The sequence below is a fragment of the Archocentrus centrarchus genome, chromosome 11, assembly GCF_007364275.1.
Source record: "Archocentrus centrarchus isolate MPI-CPG fArcCen1 chromosome 11, fArcCen1, whole genome shotgun sequence".
Lineage (NCBI taxonomy): Eukaryota > Metazoa > Chordata > Actinopteri > Cichliformes > Cichlidae > Archocentrus > Archocentrus centrarchus.
Window position 1 is genome coordinate 32,019,383 of NC_044356.1, and position 21,895 is coordinate 32,041,277.

Genomic DNA, 21,895 nt, shown 5'->3' on the forward strand with positions numbered 1-21,895 from the left:
AGATACAGCCACAAAATGAGTTGATTTCATAGACTGGTGCATTTTAAATCTAATCTTCTGCATTAGGTCTCAGCAGTTTACCTGGAGATTTGAAAGTAAAACAGACATGGCCAGTCTGAGTGCGTATCTCAAGGCTTCTGCTGCTGTGCTTTCCTCCTTCGAGGAAACAAATGAACAGACTCGGCTGTCGATGTCGAGAGAAGCTCTGCATTCTGGCGGTGCGGACGTGCACTCATTCATGGAGAAACATGAACCAATAAATGTTATAAAAGACACAAACAGTTTTAAATATAATAACAAATGTAAAATATTAGACTTCCATAATGTCTATATGCAGTAACATTCTAGATAACTTTTTGAAGGACTTAGTCTTAGTAAGGAATTAGTCCTCCTTTAAACCTTGATGTATCACCTCAGAGATAATATTTAAGACAATGAATAAAGCACCACAAAATTCATCTTGGAAACAGAGACCTAACCATTCAATGGTATGTACAATGCATATATGCCAACAATACGAGAGAAGAAAAGAGATGAGAGAGAAAAAGACTGAGAGAGCGAGAGAAAACACTTATCAAACTCCCGTCATGCAGATAAGAATTTACACAGGAGACCTGAGGAGTATCATCTCTGGTGGTTTGTGAGAGCTGTGCCCTTCCTGTCAGTCTCAGAGGCATGCCAAATAAGAGCTCAATTCAGAAATTTACACAAAGCACTGATCCTTTGAGGCCTCTGTGTTGACATTTTCTTTTTTAATGAGAAAATTTCGGGGAAATCGGAGAGAAAAATAAGGAAAAATTGGGCAGATAATGTAATACCAAGCTAAGGAGTCGGGGTAGATAGATTTTAAGGGAACGGCACCTTGCCCGGCTTTTCATTTTTTAACTAAAAAAAAAAAAAAAAAATGCCAGAGAGTTTCAGAGGCTCCTGGGTTCCCCCTAGGGCTCGATGCTGGGTGGTGTGGCCGTAGCCTCCTCATTGTCCAAGGACTTAGGTGACTCCAGAGTGGCAGCATCCTCAGTGGGGCTCCCCTTGCTGCTGGGGCTGGACCGCACCTCAGCTGAAGTGCTGCTGCTGCTCTGGCCATCCTGGCCCTCCGAGTTCTCCAGCATCTCCTGGATGAGTGGTGGCATGGAACCTGGGATCTCCATTTTTAAAGAGATGACCCGTTCTGCTCCTGCAAGACCACGGAAAAAGAGAAATATTTTTAAAACTGGAGCATTAATCCTTACCATCTACAATAGCTGATAGTTTTATGGGCAGCAAGAATAGGGAAATTAAAAGTGAGGTGCTTGCTCATTTTCATCTTTCCTTGATATTATTCATGGAAACATAATAACACTGCAACAATGAAACTAAAGTGAACTGAAAACAAAAAAATATATAAATAAATAAAAAAAGAGAACAAAAAACTGTAAGAACTCGGGTTGGGAGAAGGTTCCAGGAAAGAAGTTTACATTCATAAGCGATACTTTTCCATAAACGATTCCACAAAGAGTTTGGGAGATTTGGATTTCCAGACCTAGGTTATTATTGTCATTCTCTGCAAAAAAACAAAACAAATAAACCCCCTGAACTTTGGTGTTGGTTGATCAGCAATAAAATCACATTTTATAAGTAACTACTCAGCATTAGAGTCTATACACGTACTAAATCCCACACCTGCAGCAGACCTCTCCTTTAAAAAACAAACATCCTGCTGTTTGTAAGGGCGACCATCATATCTCAGTACACGGTCCGTCCTACCTTTAGCACTGATACTGCGCAGGTCTGTGATCTTCATCAGGGTTTTGGGGAACATGTGCGGTTTGCTTGGCCGACGCTTCCTCACATAGATCTTCAGCGCTTCGAGCAGTGGCTCCTGTAGCTGGTCCACTTTAGAGGGCTCCTCTAGGTCCTGACGATCTGACACACACACACACACACACACACACACAAAAAAAAAAGCAAGTCAGATTTGAGACTCAATTATGACAAATCTGCGTCTTTTATCTGATGTAGACAAGCTTGGAGCTATTTCATATGTGCACGGTTGGTTTGATTAAGATGGAAAAGTTGATCTATTATGTCAAATCATTCATTGCAGAGGAGAGATTGCAAAGAGAGTTACTTGACTCTTGTTCAACAGCTTGAACAGAAAAAAAAATGTGTTTGAAGGTGTGAATACAAATGAACTGGGTCTTATGTAGCGCTTTTCTACTCTACATAAGCACTCAAAGTGCTTTAAATAGCATGTCTCATTCACCCATTCACACAAGCACTTTCTATCTAACACAGTCACACTCCGATGAACACATCAGGAGCAACTCAGGGTTCAGTATGTTGCCCAAGGATACTTTCACATAGAGTGGAGCAGCCAGGGATTGAACTACCAGCCTTCCAATTAGTAGATCACCTGCTCTACCTTCTGAGCCACAGCAACCCCACAAATACAAGCTTATGAATGGCTAAAGATATCTATTAAAAATCCTGATCCCACACTGCAAGACTGGACAGTCTTGCAAAAATGACCAAAAGAAAAGTCATTTTTATGTATTCTAAAATTTGTCCCAGTGAAACACTTTCTCCAGTTTACAATTTCAGCAGCAAACTTTTTGTGCATACACATGTATAGTCTTTTTATGGAACACCTATAAATATACATTAGCAAATAAGACACTGCAACTTTTTTCCGCATCTTTTCCTCCTGCCAGCTCCATATTAAACCCCCTTTGTCCAGTGTATCTACTTTGCACAAGTCCAAATCATCTCAACCTAAGCTGTCCCTCTGATCCAGTCATTTCTAATCCTGTCCATCCTGCTCACTCCCCCTGAAAATCTTGACATCTTCAACTCTACCAGCTCCAGCTCAGCTCCTTCCTTTTGGTTAGTGACATCATCTCCAGATCACAGCAGATCTCACTGCCATCTTGTAAACCTTACCTTTCACTCTCGCCGTTATCCTTCTGTCACAAATCACCTCTGACACTCGCCTCCACCTTCTTCACCCTGTCTGCACTCTCATCTTCACCTTGTGCACCGTCTGGTGCTTTGGCTGGTTGATCCCAGGTATTTAAACTCATCTACCTTCAGTACCTCTGCTCCTCGCAGGTTCACTGTTACACCTGTCGCCCTCTCATTCACTTACATGCATTCTGTCTTGCTTCTACTGGCCTTAATTCATCTTTTCTCCAGAGCATACCTCCACCACTCCAGACTCGCCTCCACCTGCTCCCTGCTCTCTTTACAGACATCATGGAGTCCATGGAGACTGCTTCCTGACCTCAGTCTACCTGTCCATCACCATCACCAACAAGAAGGGGCTCAGAGCAGATCCCTGATGTAATCCCACCCCAGCCTCAAACCCATCTGTCACTCCTACCACACACCTCATCACTGTCACTTTGTCCTCATGCATGTCCTGCACCACTGTCACATACTTCTCTGCCTCCCCTGACTTTCTCATGCAGTACCACAGTTCCTCTCTGGGCACCCTATCACATGCTTTCTCTAGATCCCCAAAGACACAGTGCAACCACTTCTTACCTTCTCTATACTTCTCCATCACATCTCTAATTAATCTCTGGTTAAAAGGTCCGCAGACGTCTCTCTTAGAATCTCTGCAGGTATCTCATCTGGACCAGCTGCCTTTCCACTCTTCATCCTCTTCATGCCTGCCCTCATTTACTCCTTAATAGTTATCTGCACTTCCTCCATCTGTCCTGTCTCTCTCATTTTTCATTCACCAGCTCCTCAAAATATTCATTTCATATTCTCAACACACTGTTCACTTGTTAGTACAATTCCATCTCTATAACCACATTAACCTGCTACACATTCTTTCCAGCTTGATCGCTCTGTGTTGCCGATTGATACAAGTCCTTTTCTCCTTCCTTAGTGTCCAGCCTCACATACAACTCACCGTAAGCCTTTGCCACCTCTCTCCTTGTGTACGCCCACCCTTCCAGTACTCCTGTCGACTTTCTCTATCTCCACTGGCTATCCCACTTTTCCTTTGCTATCTTCTTCCTTTGAATACTTTTCCTGTACTTCCTCATTCCACCACCAACTCTCCTTGTCCTCTTTCCTGTACTGTCCCTCCAATGCAGCTCGCCTTTAAGGGAAATTTGAATTAAAAAGCACATAATAATATGAACCCATCCTTTATAACAGATTTGTTCATTTGAATGAAATTCAGTTCAGTGAGATTTATTGAGCTGATAATTTGTTGCTATATAATTTTGTGTATTAGAAGTAATGTGAGGGAAATCTTAAGTATTAACAATTACCTGAAACATTAACAAGCAGATGAATGAAACACATTCTCTTCTGTGACTGAGTCTGAAGCATCCCGCCTAATCTCATGTGATCTTGAGCACACACTACACCATCAGGCCATAAGGTGGCAGTATGTACACTCAGATCTAAAGCTGGGGAACCTGTAGTCAAGGTGTGTGAATACAAATGCACCCTTTCATGGATTATGCAAGAGCCTGTAATATGTAGCGAGTCTTTGTGGGTGAGTACATACATATTCACTGTTGAATGAAACCCAGCAGCGATGCAGTCTGAGTGGTGAAGAAAATGATGGCAGGAGGGAGAGAGGAGTGATAAAGACAACTGAAGATTTTTGGTGGAAATACAGTAAATTAAACATCATTCCCTCTAATTTTATTCATGTGTTTGGCAGTCTGAACATTGCTGCCTTACTCATAGAAACCTGTGGCTGACCTACGTGGTTTCAGACTGCACTTACTTTCATCTCAAGCTTGACTGCAGTTCCACTCGATATTTACCTCCAACACTGTCCTCCAACTCCGACACTTCTCCATCAACTGTTCACCATCAGTTTTTGCTAAGTATATGATGCAATCAGGCTGCAAACTGCATTCACTCTGATGTTTCTATCTTTGGCTGATATCAGTCTTTCCTGAGATGAAGCTGCCCACTGGTTCCCAAACTCAGATTGAGGGCAATCCAAAGGTTCACAAGATCAACCTGAGGCCATGTTGATACCTATCACCTGTCAAGGCTCAGGCCTCTGTGGTCAAAATCATCATAGGTGATAATCCTAACCCGATATTTTCAAGAAATATTGATATTTTGGAAAGAAATTCCTCTCTGATGTCTACTCTTACACTGTTGTCATTTTCTTGTCATTCTTTGCTACTAACTCTAATCAACGCCCCCTCCCCAGTTCCTCTTCTCACTAAATGCCCTGTGCTCGTTCCTGACTCTCCCACCTCCAGAGATGAGACAGATAGCGCTGAGGAGGCCTGTCTCCGTGTCATCCATCTCAATGGGCAGAAGCTGGTTGGCAAAAGTGAACACCAAGTCAGTGAGTGGGCCGAAGCCAGCGTTATGCATCTGCGTCCGGTTGAGGGTCAGCCCATCTGAAAAGGTCATGGTGTCCTGGTCAGGAGTGTATCTTGTACAGATGCGCAGGATCTGAGAGGCAAGTAAGGCAGAGAGAGGATCAGTCAGCATTAATTTAGTGAAAGGAAGCTATAAGTGATATACAGTCCGCGGTTTGTTTAGAAAATGCTGGTTTTCAAGGGGACCTATTCTGCTCACTTCCAGCACTTTAGTTTTATTCTGAGGAGCTTTATGTGACAAAGTGTAGTGGATCATTTTAGTGCCAGAGAGACAGACATGTTTCCCTGTAGTAGGGCTAAATGCAGACCACATGCTGAACTTAAAAAGACAAATTAAAGTTGAATGAAAGTTACTGTTGCTCTGTGGCTGCTGGCTGATGAAGCGTTGAATGATTTGCTGACATATTCAACCTAAAAAAATGAACTGAACGCACATTTATCTACATAATACACCTAACAATGCACTCCATTCTTGACTACAGATCATTATTTACCTTGACATGCTGCTTCTTAACAGTGACCAGCTGATTTAACCCGTTTCACATACACGCCAGCAGACACAACCCACAATGAAAACAACGACCTTCCACAGACTCAAAGAGAGTAACCTTTGGATCTCCCTGCTGCACTGTGCATTTGTTTGTGTGTATGTGTGTGTGTGTGTTCACCTAATGAAGCAACTGATGGTGGATGTGAAGCTTACAGTAGCCTTTGAAGCTATTTGAGTGGGCTGGCTCTGACAGTGAGTGGCAGGCATGTCTGCAACATGAAAAAGAATAAAACATGGCTACTGGCGGTGACTCGCACCGGCTGGCCAGGCCTGTGCTGAGACACACATACACACATCTACACACATTGTGTTTGATCTTTCCTCTGACACTCCCTCACCCAGCCCTTGTGCATAATATCTACGCCCTTCACCATAAAAATGTGCGGGTGAGCGGATGTTGATGGTTGAGTCAGAGCCAGAAACTCATCACGGTCGGCCTTCAACTTCTCACCTCTGTGTCCCTGGGAGTTCACTCCACTGCTTTGTCACATCTAACAAGTATGATGGGTCAATACAAAGTCTCAAACTCATCTACAGCAATACCCCAAAAATAAAAAAAACTACAAAAATACATAAACTGAATAATAAATACTGTTGTAGGAGCCAACAAGTCCGCAGAATTTTACATTCCCTCTCAACAATGCATATCTTTCAGTACTGTACTGTATGTCACAGCCGGTGCTGGAAATCAGGTCCTTATAATCACCTGACTGCAGAGAGAGTTTAGGATACTACTTCATTTTAGATAATGGGTTTAATACTGGTTAATGAAGAGTTCGGACTATGGCGTATGTATTTGTTTACTGTTCATAAATTCTTGCTCTCACTTGGCTCAGCCACAGTTTGCCACCTTGCTATTATTAGAAAAGAGGTCCCAGTGGCCCACGAATTGTCATGTTTACTATTGTAACTAAGTGGAAACCTCCAGAGCTGAAAAATAAAGCCAACACCAAGTGCCAAAACGTGCAGTTCCTTCAGTGGCCACTTGAGGCTGATTCCAAACAAGTCAGATCCTGTAGAGTCTGTAAATTTTACAGCATCAAGAAGCATATTTACAACCACCTTACAAAAATGTATTTGGCTTTAACAGACAGTTTCCTCCTTCATAACAACTCTGACTGGGGTGAATTGTCTTATATCTCATCCACCTGGATACTGGTGTAAGGGGTGTGTCCTCTTTGATTGACAGGTGCCTAGACACAGCTGGAGCTGATCATGGTCTGCCAGGCCTCCCCTTCGCTAATTTGAATCACTAAACTGGCCCCTCCAACAGAACAGGGTGGAGGAGCCAGTTTAGTGATCCCAATTAGGGAAGGGGAGATTATTAAGAAGAAAAAGAAAAAGGGGAAAAATAGGAGAAAAGATAACAGTAAAGGACAAAGCACAAATAAAAGCATAATGGGTCACAAACTGCTGCTGCTGCGCGTGTGTGTGTGTGTGTGTGTGTGTGTGTGTGTGTGTGTGTGTGTGTGTGTGTGTGTGTGTGTGTGTGCGCGTGTGTGTGTTCGTGTTCGTGTAGAAAGGCAGACTTGGGGCCCCCCCAAGAGGACCCAAGGCCACGCATCCCAACAACAACTGCATGTGCAACCCCCCACCCTCCATGATCATGTCCTACAGTAGCCAAGGCTCAGAAAGCCTCCAGGCCCAGCCATACACATACTGGCCACACAGACACGCCACACACAGCTATGTTATGTTGTGAAGCACTTTGTGATATTTGTCTTGAGAGGTGTTAAATAAATAAAATTTTACTTACTTTACTTATACATAAGCACGCGCACAAAGATAAATGCAGAAAGACACACACTTCCCATTCTTAATCCATAGGGTTTATTATGATGTTGGCCCACCCTCTGCAGCTATAACAGCTTCAACTCTTCTGGGAAGGTTTTCCACAAGGTTTGGGTGTGTTTATGGGAATTTTTGACCATTCTTCCAGAAGCACATTTGTGAGGTCAGACACTGACATTGGATGAGAAGGCCTGGTTCACAGTCTCCGCTCTAATTCCTCCCAAAGGTGTTTATCAGGTTGAGGTCAGGACTCTGTGCAGGCCAGTCAAGTTCTTCCACTGTGCTTTGGCACTGGTGTGAAAACATGTTGGAACAGGAAGGGGCCATCCCCAAACTGTTCCCACAAAATTGTCCAAAATGTCTTGGTATGCTGAAGCATTCAGAGTTCCTTTCACTGGAAAAACACCAACAAGCACTCATACTGTCTGTATCGTTTTTAAAGGGTGGCCATATATCCAGTATTCAATATAGTACACAAAGTAGTGGATTCTGTTTTTGTGATCATTAATGAAGAGGTAACAGAAAATAGAAGGACACGTGTTCATGTTGCGTTTAACATTCTGGGAAACAAAAAAGCCTGAATTTTAGTCCAGCTCACAAAGTAAAATACACAACAAACCTGCTATAAATCAATCTTCCTTCATTCAAACACCACAAAAGCCAAACATGCACCATAGAGACGGGAGCCATTTGTTTTTTCCATCTCACTGCTGCTGTTACATTAGTACAGCGTATCGCTCCACTTAACAACTGCTAAATAACAAACAAGCATTCAGCTGATGACAGCCTGGAGATATTCCCACATCTGTACTCAATAAAGAGGACACCACATCATTAACAAATGCAGAGTGACTGCCCACTAATAAAAAAGGATACTGGCATGAAAAAATAACCAGGTAAGAGGCTGAGAAATGTCTGTGTTTCAACTAATCTCTGCTACAGACGGCTCTTCCACATGATGAAATGAATCGACTGGCACAATCAATTCATCGACTTCTTCGGACTAGCTCAGTAGAGCTGGCCAATAGGAGTCCAATTGTGCTTGGGGTTTAGGGACTTTAGGGTTTGAGTACTGAGCTATTGTGAGCTGGGTTTGAGATTACAGCCACTAATGGCCTGAAGATTTAGGCTGTTTTACACACCACGCAATTTAAAAGAAGGAATTGATTTTTACACAAAACTGAAATGAAAAAGCAAAAAAAAAAAAAAAAAATTGAATATACTCAGCTAGACAAGTTGAATTCATATAACTGCTATCTGTGTTTCCCTGAATAAACCCTGGCAACCTTTACAGGGTGAACTGTGCCCCAATAAACACACCGTAAGAATTCAGAACAAGTCTCAACATCAGGAAGTGAGAAGATCTCACAAACACCTTCCAGACGCAAGGATGATGGATGATATTTCAACACTGTGTAGGTCCCATACATATGGCAGTATTGACAATAAAGCTGACTTTGGCTTTTACTATATATTGTTGGCATCCAACAACAACTTGTATATTAAAAAAAAAATACTGCTTCAAAAGATAAAAGAAGCATTAAAATGTGTCTGCTATTGCAACAGGAAGCACTGTGCAATCATTAAACAAAAAGTTTGCTTCTTCAAAATAAAAGCACCCACCAGAATGTCCAGACAGGCAGCTTTCAGGAGCGTGATCTGGTCTGCAATGGTCAGCCCCGTGAAGCCAGGCACTCGTTTGGCAAACTCCACAATCTTGATAATGCACTTAGTGGCCAGCTCGCTGAACTTGTCCCACAGGCCCAGGTCCAGCCTCACACGGTGGTCTGCACTTGAGTTCTGCAACACACACATATACACATACAAACACAGGGAACAAATTGTCAGGCTAAGAGGCAGCTACTTTTGTCATTGCTCAGACTGCTGCTAATGATCCCCTCAGTGAGTTCTCTTCACTCCGCTCTATATGTGTCACACTTACATATAGAAAATGGGTGCCATAAAATCCAAGCTATCAAAAACACAGGCAAGATTGTTGTTGAGAATATGCTGAACCGAGCCTGGTGGCCAGGCCCCGCAATAATGAGCCTAACAGTGTCAGAGGAATGCTTTGGCAATGATGGGATGCAGCAACAGAGCAGTGACAGGTAGTGCAGAGCGGCTTGAAGCCAGCGGTGTCATTAATACAGCTACAGCTATACGGTGCAGAATCTACCCAAACACGAGAGGGAAGCAGGGACAGTTGGAAGCCATGGACCAGTAACAATAATGTGTGAAAACAGGAAAAAGTGGAAGTAAAAGTGGTTCAGGAGAAGAAAGAAAGAGAAGAAATGACAAATGAAAGGGAGAAACTGTGGGAGGGAAAGGCAATCCTTGGATATTCTCATGGGAATTGATGTGTACGTTAACATGCAGTAAATTGTGAATAATTGTCAGATATTAAAGGTTCCAAGTGTTGTGGAAAAAATGGGCAAAAGCACTTATTCACGGGCCATTTTCAGGCCCTTTGATCGGTCAAATAAGCAGAAAAGTCATGGTTAAAGGGTTAAGGTAAGAATCACTGCATGAGACTGTTGATTTGTGGAGTTTATACCAGCTTTCATTTAAAATCACAACACAGTCTGTGCCATCCACCTTTGTTATTTTTTGTGCTGATTATTACTTTAGTTATTTGCCAAGAAGAATCATAGATTGACTTTCAGCAGCAGGGGTGGGCAATTAATTTCACCAAGAGGTCACATGAGAAAATGGACTGTTGTGGAGGGGCGCACCAATAAGCTGAACTCAGTTCTGCTCAATATTCATTTTATCTCTTTATAAACTGCTACTGATGAGAGTAGATTAGTAGTTACAATTGAAATGTGAAATAGGCACAGCAAATACATCAACATTTTATTATTATTTAATCAACATTCCCTAAAACAAAATGTGCATGTTTTTGAAAACTATATACAAAGTTCTATTTTGCTATTTTGATTTTCTTTTAATTATGTTATATGCAGTTTTTCAATTCTAAATATAGTCTGTTTAGGGCTTTAAGAAGTGCATTCAAGTCCGGTTACATGTCTGAGGTGAAAATGTGAAGGACACCGGACAGGTGATTCACTGAGAGAGGATCTGTATCTGGATTTTATAACCCAATCCACCACGAATACAGAAAAATACTGTCAGATTTCGATCCATAGTGTAATACCATCTGGAAAACATCTGATAGGCAACAGCTTAATTTTTCAGTATGACAATGATCTCAAACACACAGTAAAAACATGCCTGGACTGAAAAAACACACACATTGAAAAACTATCAGTCATAGACTGGTTACCCCAGACCTCAACATTACAGAAGCAGTGTGGGATCATCTTGAAAGGTAACAGAACATAAGGCAGCCAAAGAAGAGCTTTGGATGTCCTTCAAGAAGCCCGGAGAACTCTTCCTGAAGACTACTTAAAGAAATTATGAATACCTGAGAGAGTTTAGGCTGTGATGAAGAATAAAGGTATTGTACAAACTCTGTTTTTGCCTTGTATACTGTATTTCCATGTATGTTTAAAGATGTTTCAATAAAGTTCTGCACCTATTTCCCATTTTCCTAGGAAAATATAAAGAAACAAAGGACAACTCAAGACTTTTGCACAGTACTGTACCTGAGAAGATGGCATTGAAGACATGACATGGAAGACAGTCACATTTAAATCAGGAATGTTTTTGAATTTCGTGGTTGTCAGGATTTTTTTTTAATCACATCTTTAACATGGATAGGCAGTCAGTGTGGTAAACTAATCAGGTGAGGAGCAGGCGGAGGGTGAAGTCGAGAAAACAGGCAAAAAGTCATACATGGAAACCACTGGGAACGCAGGAAATGCTGCAATGGAACAGGGCAGGATATTAAGGAATGAGAGAACTGGTTGGCTTACTGAACACAAGTGATGCTACCTGGAGCAGTAATCGCAAAAAGTAGGCACTGAAACAAAGACTGGGAGCAAAAATAACAGGGATGAAACAGAGGTAGTAGGACTGGCAAATGTATAACCAAGGAAACAGAGAAGTAGCATCTTTGGGGGGACTTTGCCTTTAGAGCGTTCTGTCACACTGTGGGAAGTATTATGAGGTGTATTTTAACACAAACTATACCTTGAAAACAAACATCCAAACCCAACCATATTGTTTTGGGGCTTGAACTGAACCAAACAGCCTCTATTAAAAAAATCAACCTATTTTCTCCTCCATCCATTTGTACCCTTTTGCAATGCCATCCAGAGTAAGTATCTGGTTAGACACCATGCTTCTAAGGGTACGTTCACACTGCAGCCTGAAGTGAGGCAAAAAAATCGGATTTGGGTCTTTTCTTTTCTTTTCATGATAGTCTGAACAACACAGATCTGATTTTTTCAAATGCGACCCAGACCACTTGGATATGTGGCCCTGAATCCGATACGTAGCCGATCTTTTCAAATGCGACCTGTGTGTGTACGGCCAGGTCGCATTCATCCGACATGCGTGTCATTGATACTCGACAAACGTCACTATTCTGTGTCCTGCTACGCGAAAGCGGGAAGAAAAACAATTTACTTCCGCAAACACTGAGCACGCTCGCTAAGTGTGATGTTATTGCGTCCTCTACTGCGCATGCGGGACACAGGTTTGTTTGCAGTTCACACACAGATCACATCCAAGTTGCATATATTTGGAAATGTAATGTAAACGAAATGTAAACGACCACACAAAAAAAAATCGGAATTGGGTCACTTCAGGCTGCAGTGTGAATGTAGCCTTAGATTTGTAGGGCCAAGTACAATAACCTCAGTTTTATCTGAATTTAGAAACAGGAAATTAGAGGCCATCTAGGCCTTTATGTCTTTAAGACATTCCTGCACTTTAACTAATTGTTCTGTGTAATCTGGCTTCATGGATATAGAGCTGGGTATCATCTGCATAGCAATGAAAATGGATGCAGTGCTTTCTAAGAACACTGTCTAAGAGATAAATGTATAGTGTAAATAAAATTGGTCCCAGCATTCTATTAGTCTATTAAACAGTCAATTAAAATCATAAATACAATATCTGAGAGATGCTGACAGAGTGCTTAGTCTCATCAAGCAAACTCTTTGGACAATTAGCTTGTTTAATCTTTGTTTATTCTTCATAAACACCAGAAAGCCTGTACATTTGAATTAGATATACAGACCATCAGAAGAGACTAATTAGAGTGTTTGTGTATTTTGTCTATTATAATATCTGAATAAAGTTTTAACATGTTGTGATATTTAATGTGGTTGCATTTCAGGGTTTTGTTTGAAAAATTAAACCTGCTTTCAGTTTTTGCTGTTAGAAGAAGGGAAAATGAAAATTCTTATATGTATCATAATGTATTTAACAACAGCAGTTTATAGCACAATAGAATATGTTTACATCAGTAGTTAATAGGTTAAGCCCAGCAGGGTACCTTCTTGGTTGCCAATCCAGTGCAAACATATACAACAGGGGGCTCAAACTACAAGCCTCGAGGGCCGGTGTGTTGGATCAAGGACACATCTAAAACCTGCAGGACACGCCCCTCGAGGCCTGGAGTTTGAGACCCCTGATATACAGTATATCTGACAAGAATACAAGAGAACAAACCAAAGATAGAAACAGAGTTTAAATCTTTTTTTTCTAAAAATGCGATAACCTTATTTATTCAGTTCTACCTGAGAAACATGCAGTAAAAGTTATCAAGCCTGATTCTGTCATTTAGCAGCAGCATCATTTGAGTAAATACATAAGTACAATGTAATAAAAACAGTTGAAATGTGTTGTATTCAGTAATATTTCCAAAATATCCCATTTTTATTAATGCAAAAAAAATTTCACAAAGAAAAAAAAATCATATTTAATTATCTGAGCTATCTTTAATTAATTAACTAATATTTTTTCATATTGCTGATGTTGAGTTACATTTACCCACTCTGTGGAAGAAGTTGGCTAATATTTACTCAATATCTGGAGGGCAACAGAATAAATCATATCAAATCAAACTGAATCTTTGTATTTTCTGGGCCTAAAGAAACCGCATAAATTCAGATTTTAAACAGTGTCAGTGATCTTTAAACTAGCTTGTCATTTTGTTGCCTAATTTATTTATTTTTTTAATATATATTTCTAATCTACTGCAATATCATGGTCTTTTTATAGATTACTTACTAACAGATCAGCATGCATAAAAAGAAGACCAGGTAACCATATAGTTGTGAAACTCTTAACATGTTTATTAATTCCATGTAAAAACTGTACAGCTTAAACAAATTGTTATCAATATTCCTTCATTCTGTGAGAATACTTGTACGTGCCACTGTACAGGGCAACCAAACAAGCATGGAACAAGCCCCTGGAGAATTAGCCAGACCAGTCCGAACATTCATTCCCACTGCAAAGATTTTGATGTCACTGGACCCTCTGATGTATCCATCCTGATTTTGTAGATTTTCATCCTTTGTAAATCAAGATCCTCACACTGTACCCATCAGCATTCTGAAAAACCAAAAGTGAAAAGCACCAAATGGATGATTTTTAATGTAATTCCTGGAATTGTTATGTATTCCTTTAAGCTGCAAGAACACAAAGCTAAATAAAAACTGTTGCTGTATGCAAAAAACTGGTTAAGTTACTGGTATTTACACAAAAAATACCTGGGAACTGAATTTACATTTCTTTTGATTTCTTTTTCTGGGCAGCTGTGTTTGGGAGGAACAGCGTGTTGCGCACTAATTGGAAGGTTGGTTGTTTGATTCCCACCTCCAAAGGTCAGGCAGTCTTTGGGCAAGATCCCAAATTACCACTGGTGTGGGTCACACAAATTTTATAAATTAAAATTATACCTTAAAGTTGTAGAAGACACTATGACCATGTGTGTGAATGGGTGGCCTATAGTTAAAAGAGTTATCGAGTGCTCAGTCGGAGCAGAGAGACTATAAAAGTACCAGTCCATTTACGGAGTACCAGCCCATTCATTTAGAAAATAGGTTCTGCAGATGACCACACTTGAACACACTCAGTAGCCTCTTGAATGAAATTCTGATGTACAATCTAATGGCTTCATTCAGTTCATTTTTTTACCTCCATCAAGGAGTTTGTTTTTCGTAGCATTTCTGTGCGTCATTCTGTCTGATTTGAATGAATTTTGATAAAACTGTAGGGTGGGGTCATGTTAACAGTCCTTTAAATTTTGGCTTAGATCCACCAGGGTCTTCAAGATCAACTTAAAGGATAAGCACATTACAAATGTACTGCTATGCATATATATATTGTAAATGTTATTTTTGCAAATTTTATATGTAAAATGTTATTTTTTGATGATGTGGCTCATTAATTGATGAGCAGAAGCTGTTTTATATCATCACCATGCACCCTAATCGGTCGTCTGCCAAAACTGATTGCAGGCGCCGCCTTCAGTTAGTCGCGCATTTCCATATATACGATCAAACAGCTTGGACAGTGTGGAGGTCAGTATTTTAGCTGACCTTCCTCACAAAAGTTTTCCAAATGAAAGTGAAAGTGATTCACATGATTAACGAATGATGAACTGGAAAAATCGCAAAGTTACGCCTGAGGCATGAGGCTATATGTTTGAGCACACCTACAGGGAGGGATGTAGCAACAGGTCCAGTGGCAGTTCAAGCTCTGAGGAAGATGGCAGTGTGAGGAATACCTTCTGTATTACACAAAATTCTTCATTTCATCATACCATATGCATCGGGCCAAGATTGATTCAGAAAATTGGAGCAATCGCAACGTAGCACAAGTCTATAGCAATGATAGAGATACCCTAGCTCTCAGATCCAGAGCTCAGTTTTGTCTTATGAGACAAGGATGGCTAAAATTAACTTTGATGATATACATTAAAATAATCCACAATCTGATCAAATGAATAGCCAGAAAAAAAATCCACGGTGTTCTTATCTTTAATGATTTATTGGTTGAAAAGTATGAGTCTTACAAGCGTGGCGGGTATTATCAATGTGTAGAAAATATCTACAAACAATTAAAATATTATGTCAAATTTGATCTCTGACCTCTCCTTCAAGGTCAACAGATTGACCTGAAGGTCAAAGTGATAATACCATGGAGAGCTACAACAGTTTGTGATCAAAAACTTTTTTCACTTGCTATTTATTACTAAACATTTAAACAAATTTTAAATGTTTGATTGAATAAATGAAATGAATGCTACACATACTATAGCCACATAAATAAATATACTCAAAATTATGTTAAAATACAAAATACAATGTTAAAATAGAATACTTTAAAAGTAAATACTGCCCGGAGAGTGGACTGCCTTGATGGCGTTTGGACGTTAACTCTGTGAAAGAAGTGTTAGGAAATTCTGTTTATAGCATAGTGTAAATAATCAAAACTAGTGGTTTAATATTGTACTACACCATTAGCTGCTTTAGGTTTAAATGGTCTGGTATTGTAAATGAAGTGGTTTGATGTTTTCACACTACAAACCACATTCACCTGTTCACACACACACGCACGCACGCACACACACACACTTATTCTGTGCATTTCAGCACTATCTCCCATGCACACACTCATACTCCGTTATATACATTGGAGCAATTTAGTGTTATGTTGCCTGAGGACACTTCAGCATGTGAACTGAAACCGCCAGCCAACCCTCTGATTAGTGGACGACCCATTCTACTTCCTCAGCCACTGGTGCCCCAATTAAGTAATAAAAAAATAGTTTCCAGTCTGAAGAAAAAAATCCTTAAAATAAAAAAAAATTAGCAAAAAAAGAAACTCACTGAAGAGTACCTCAATAAAATAGGCTGCGACCTCAACTATGGTTCTGCCCTGGAAATGGAAGAACAGAAGCCAGGGAGTGTTTTCATTTAGTACATGAACCTTGATTCAAGGTACATCCATCTGATTCTTTCACTCATCCTGGATCTTAAAGACAAATAATGAAAATAACATTAAAACCTCAATTGGTAAAAGTTGTAGATGCTGTTCTTATATTATTAAGAGGAAATATTAAGAAATATGGGACAAAGAGTCAACCTGAAATAGTATGACTTTATTACAAATTATCTTTGGGCAGGCGGGGTGACTTCTTCAGTTTTAGCTTTGTTTAGTCCATCTGCAAGAATGTCTGGAACCCAAATCTGTGACTGGTGCAGGGAGAACATGCAAACTCCTCATAGAAAGGCCCTTACTAACAACAAATTTCCAACCCCAAACCTTCTTCCTATGAGGCAGCAGTGCTAATCACTGTACCAACGTAACTGAAACAGTACAACATAATATAAAAAGTTAAAATGTATAGCCTACAGACTAACATAGCATTGTTCTTACAACTTAGTTTTTCCACTAACTTACTGATCTCGCTTAGCATTAAAAACAGAGTTCAATGATATAAGCTGCAACCACATAAAAAAAAAAGTTTTGATAAAATAACAGCAGTTAAAAAAGAAATAGTCTACCTTTTATCAAAAGTGAACAGAAGGCAAAAATACAGATTTGTCTCTTGAAAAACATCCATCCATCCATCCATCCATTCGCTTCCGCACATCCTGTTAAGGGTCGCGGGGGGGCTGGAGCCTATCCCAGCTGTCATAGGGCGAGAGGCAGGGTACACCCTGAACAGGTCGCCAGCCTGTTGCAGGGCCAACACAGAGGGACAGACGACCTTTCACACTCACATTCATGCTCTCATTCACACCTTGAAAAACATACTTTATAAAATTGAAACAAATCACTGTAACCAATAAATAATCACCTTGAGCATTAAAGTATGTTACTTGCCAACTTGTTAGCTGGAGGAGGGGGGAAACGCCGCAGAGACCTGGAAAATCACCTGATACACGAGCTGACTACCATTTTCAGTCTTTGGTGTATTTTTAGTCTAGTTCAAACCACAAGAGCACAAAAGCACAGCACAAAGCATAACTTTGACTTACATCAAAAATTAACATGGTTTGGTAACAGTTGTGCAAAACAACAATTAAACAGGTCTTACCTCTGACAGCGTGACAACTCCTGAAATGTGCAGCAGGAAAATTCCTGACTGGTGTCCGTGTGGTGCAAATGCAGTGGATTGAAGTGTAAGGGTGGTTAAAACCAGGCACGATGCCTGGATTCTGATTTTGGACGGGTCAGAGTAATTTAGGCTCGGCCTTGTAATTACAGAAGTTAATAGTTTTAATATTGCCACTTCTATTTACTACAGGTGGGTACATGTGTATGTATAGATTAAGAAAACGACATCTGAGCTATCATTATTATTTTTTTCTGTGGATTGTAAACTACAATATAGGCTATCAATAAACTTAAATACAATTAATTAATCCAATACAATTAAATAAATATTGTCATACAGATGACAGAGAAAGAGACTAATGGGTGAATTATATTGGCTTAGCTTTTATCAACAAACACAGCAGCACACTGTGCTGTAAATTCATTAACTTATCTCAATAAAAACCACCTATGCTTCTAACGGGCAGGAAGGATGGCCCCTTAGGCCCAACCACAATGCCATGGTAGACTAAAACAAAGACTTCCCACTGAGTAAACTTTCCTTTATGCTAAAAACCAATTAAATACCACTCATTGTATAACAGCTTATTGAATACAGCCAGAACCAAACTTGAACTGGTTGATTTAAACTTAATCAGCCGGTTTCCCAGTCATGAAATAAGCATGGTCCTAGACTAAAAGGAAAAAAGTCAATGAAGACCAAAACAGGAAAAAGTATTTAGTCCAGGATTAAACATAATCCCTGTCCGGGAAACTGGGCCAATGTGATTGTAATGTGTTATTTGTCTTCAAATGTATGGAACAGTCAAAAACAGTCAAACATATATGGTAAATGGACTTATATAGTACTTTTCTGCTCTAAATGAACTGAAGACCACATTCAGTCTTTCCACCACTTGGTCCATCCCTTGCTGTGATATACTGGCTTGTCTGCCTCAGTGACCTGGAGAACTATAACAGCGGGAGCACAGGAAGTATGAGGCAGGGAGAGCAGCACAAATGGCAGCAGAGGTGAGAACTGCAGAATTGCCCTCCTGAGACCAGGTGAACAGTCAAGAAAGCTGGGACTGTGGTCTGAAAAGACACCTCCACTGTGCAGCACAAAACATCAGCCCCACCTGTCACTTTAGAGAAGATGCAGATAAGAAAGGAAAAGAAGGCAACCCTGAATGACAGAAGTACTGGGAGGAGGATAAACTTCCTGAGAGCACCCAAGTTGAGCTAAGTTCCCCAAGAAAGGAAACTTGCATGACTACAGGGAACTCATGCTGCTGTCTGATCCTGGCAAAGTTCTTAACAGAATTCTTCTGGACAGAATGAGAGCAGCAGTTAAATCCAAGCCCTACCAGGCAGGCTTCAGACAGGACAGGTCATGTACGGACCACATCACCACACTATAAATGATCACTGAGTCAATGTCACGGACTATGAGAAGGCCTTTCTGTTAGGAGGCAACAAGAAAGATGGAATGGATGAAGTGTAGAGGTGAGAGCAGGGAATCTAAATGTAGGTTCAGATGGTAGTGGAATTTGAAAAAAGGATGGAAATGGCTGTGGTGAACACATGCTTTAAGAAAAGGGAGGAACATAAGGTGGCACATAAGAGTGGAAGAAGGTGCACACAGTTGGAGTATATCTTATGCAGAAGGTGCACTCTGAAAGCGACAGGAGACTGCAAGGTGGTGGCAGAGGAGAACACAGCTAGGCTGCATCAGGTGGTAGACTGTAGGATGACTTTGGACATCAAGAAGAGGAAGCAAGTGAAGGTAGAGGCCATGATTAAGTGGTGGAAGTTGAAGAAGGAAGAACATTGCTCAAAATTTAGGAAGATAGGCTTTGGGTGCTAGGGAAGAGTTACCAGATCCTCTTGACAGAGGAAAGAGAACAAGCAGATTTGGTGGTGGAATGAGGAAGTACAGGAAAGTATTCAAAGGAAGAGGTTAGCAAATTAAAAATGGGATAGTCAGGGAGATGAAGATAGTAGACGGTGAGTACTGGGAGGCTAGGCATCCAGCAACAAGAGAGGTTGCAAAGGAAAAAGCTTATAGTGATTTGTATGTGGGGCTTGTGTTGATTGACTTGGCAGAGAAATCAAGCTGGAAAGGATGTGCAGCAGGTTAGGGTGATTAAGGAAGGAGCATTTTAAGGAGATGATGAATATACAAAATGAAAGAGGTAGGAAGAAAGCTGGAGGACAGTTAATGAATCAGGAAATGCTCAGGATAAGTATGGAGGAGGTGAGGGCAGGTGGATGAAGAGTGGAAAGGCATTGGTCCAGGTGACATCATAATATATGGTATCAGTGATGTTTATAATGATGACTGAAAGAAGTATAAGGGGCTGATTCTGTAAATCTGCAATCTCCACAAATTTTCTGCTAAAAACAGAAGGATTCTGATGATAATAAATGCAGGTCAGAAAACATGTAGCTGTTGATCACTCATTTATCTGAAGTAGGTTATGACTCCTTGAAGGTACAGTACCAGTCAAAAATTTGGACACACTGTCTCTCCGTGGCTGTGTGTGTGTGGTTTCTTTTAAAGAAAAAAAGCAAGTAACATGTCTTACATAAAAAAAACAAGATGCCATGCATTATGCAATATAAAAGCTAACAAATGACAAAGAATAATCATTTGGAAAATATGTTAGCATAAATAATTATCAATAAAGGTAAGCCTCCTTGCTTATGAATGTGTATGCGTGCTTACTATTGATGCACTGCACACATGAAGCAAGCTCGAGAAATGTGGCATGGTCCCTTAGTGCCTGCATCAATGAGCTCATTTTATTATGGCAATACACAACTAATGAACACTAGTGAAAAAACAATATTTTGGATTATCCGCATTGTAACGAACGACAACAAGAAAGCAGCAACATTCAGCAACGCACGATGTGTTTGCTGCTGGACGACTACGATAACAGAACTAACCAGGTAACAGCTAAATGCTTAGATTCTCATGGACACACACAAGTAATATAGTAAAAGAAAGTGAAAAGTAACTGAATATTCCTGAATTGTGGACAGTCCTCTCAAGCTGTTCAGACCACATGCTCTCTGCCTTAGTGAACCTACTTAATTGAAAGATGAGCCAAATCTCCTGATTGGTGCAGAGCGAGGCCTGCATTATCACTGGTTATTAGGCTTAATTCTCTGTATCCAACTACAGACTTTTCTGTGGATGTGGACCTGTAATGAAGCTATGGACAAGTGACTTTTGAAGAGGCATACCTGACGAGATATGGAGATGTGTAGGAGAGAGGGCAGTGGCCTTTTTGTTGTTGTTGTTGTTTTTTACCAGACTATTTAATCCTGGAGAGTGCGAGTATGCCTGAGGAATGAAGGAGAAGTGCACTGGTCCTGATTTTCAAGAACAAGGGTGATGTGCATAACTGTAATAACTACAGAAGGATGAAGTTGATGAGATATTCCACAAAGCTATGGGAAATGGTTGTTGACGCTAGGCTGAGAAGAGAGGTGATGATCAGTGAGCAGCAGAGGTTTAATGCTGGGAAAGAGCACTACAGATGCAATGTTTGCTTTGAGAGTGTTGATGGAGAAGTATAGAACCGGTCAGAAGGAGTTGAGTGTTGGGGTAATTTGTGACAGAAGGATAACAGCAAGGGTGAAAGAGAAGGTTTACAAGATGGTGGTGAGACCTGCTATGATGAATGGTTTGGAGACAGTGGCACTGGCAAAATAACCAAAAAAAAAAAAAAAGTACATGGAGCTGGAGGTGGAAGAGTTGAAGCTGTTAAGTTTTCATTGGGAGCAACCAGAATGGATGACTAGAAATGAGTATATGAGAGAGACAGCTCAGTGTGAGTGGTTTGGAGACAAAGTTAGAGTGACAAAGCTGAGCTGATTTGAATATGCACAGAGGAGGGACATCTTCAACAAAGGATGTTGAAGGTGGAGCTGCCAGGCAGGAGGAAAAGAAGAAGACCTCAGAGAAGTTTCATGGATGCAGATGGTGGATGGTGACAGAAAAGGTTGCTAGGGATAGGGTGAGATGGAGGAAGATAATCTTCTGTGGTGAGCTGGATTGGCCACAACCTTCAGAAGCCTAACAATACCTAACATCACTAAGCAGGCTTTGACCTGGAATACCCAGGAAAAGATGAACAGAGCAATGCCCAGGAACATATGATGCAGAGACACCGAGGCAGAAATGCAGAGAAACGGAGGCTCGAATGACATTGAGTTGGCTGATGGG

General features: G+C 40.6%; 1 protein-coding gene across 1 annotated transcript in view; it reads right to left on the bottom strand.

Annotated features, from left to right (window-relative positions):
* Positions 1-852: 852 nt before the first annotated feature.
* Positions 853-21,895, bottom strand: part of LOC115788528 (retinoic acid receptor beta) — a 96,173-nt gene continuing 75,130 nt past the window's right edge. The window contains exons 5-8 of the mRNA XM_030741587.1: positions 9,319-9,495; positions 5,223-5,427; positions 1,747-1,905; positions 853-1,177 (exon numbers count right to left, since the gene is read on the bottom strand). Coding sequence (XP_030597447.1) covers positions 939-1,177; positions 1,747-1,905; positions 5,223-5,427; positions 9,319-9,495 — 780 coding nt within the window. The 3' untranslated portion in view covers positions 853-938. The remainder of the gene's footprint in view (positions 1,178-1,746; positions 1,906-5,222; positions 5,428-9,318; positions 9,496-21,895) is intronic.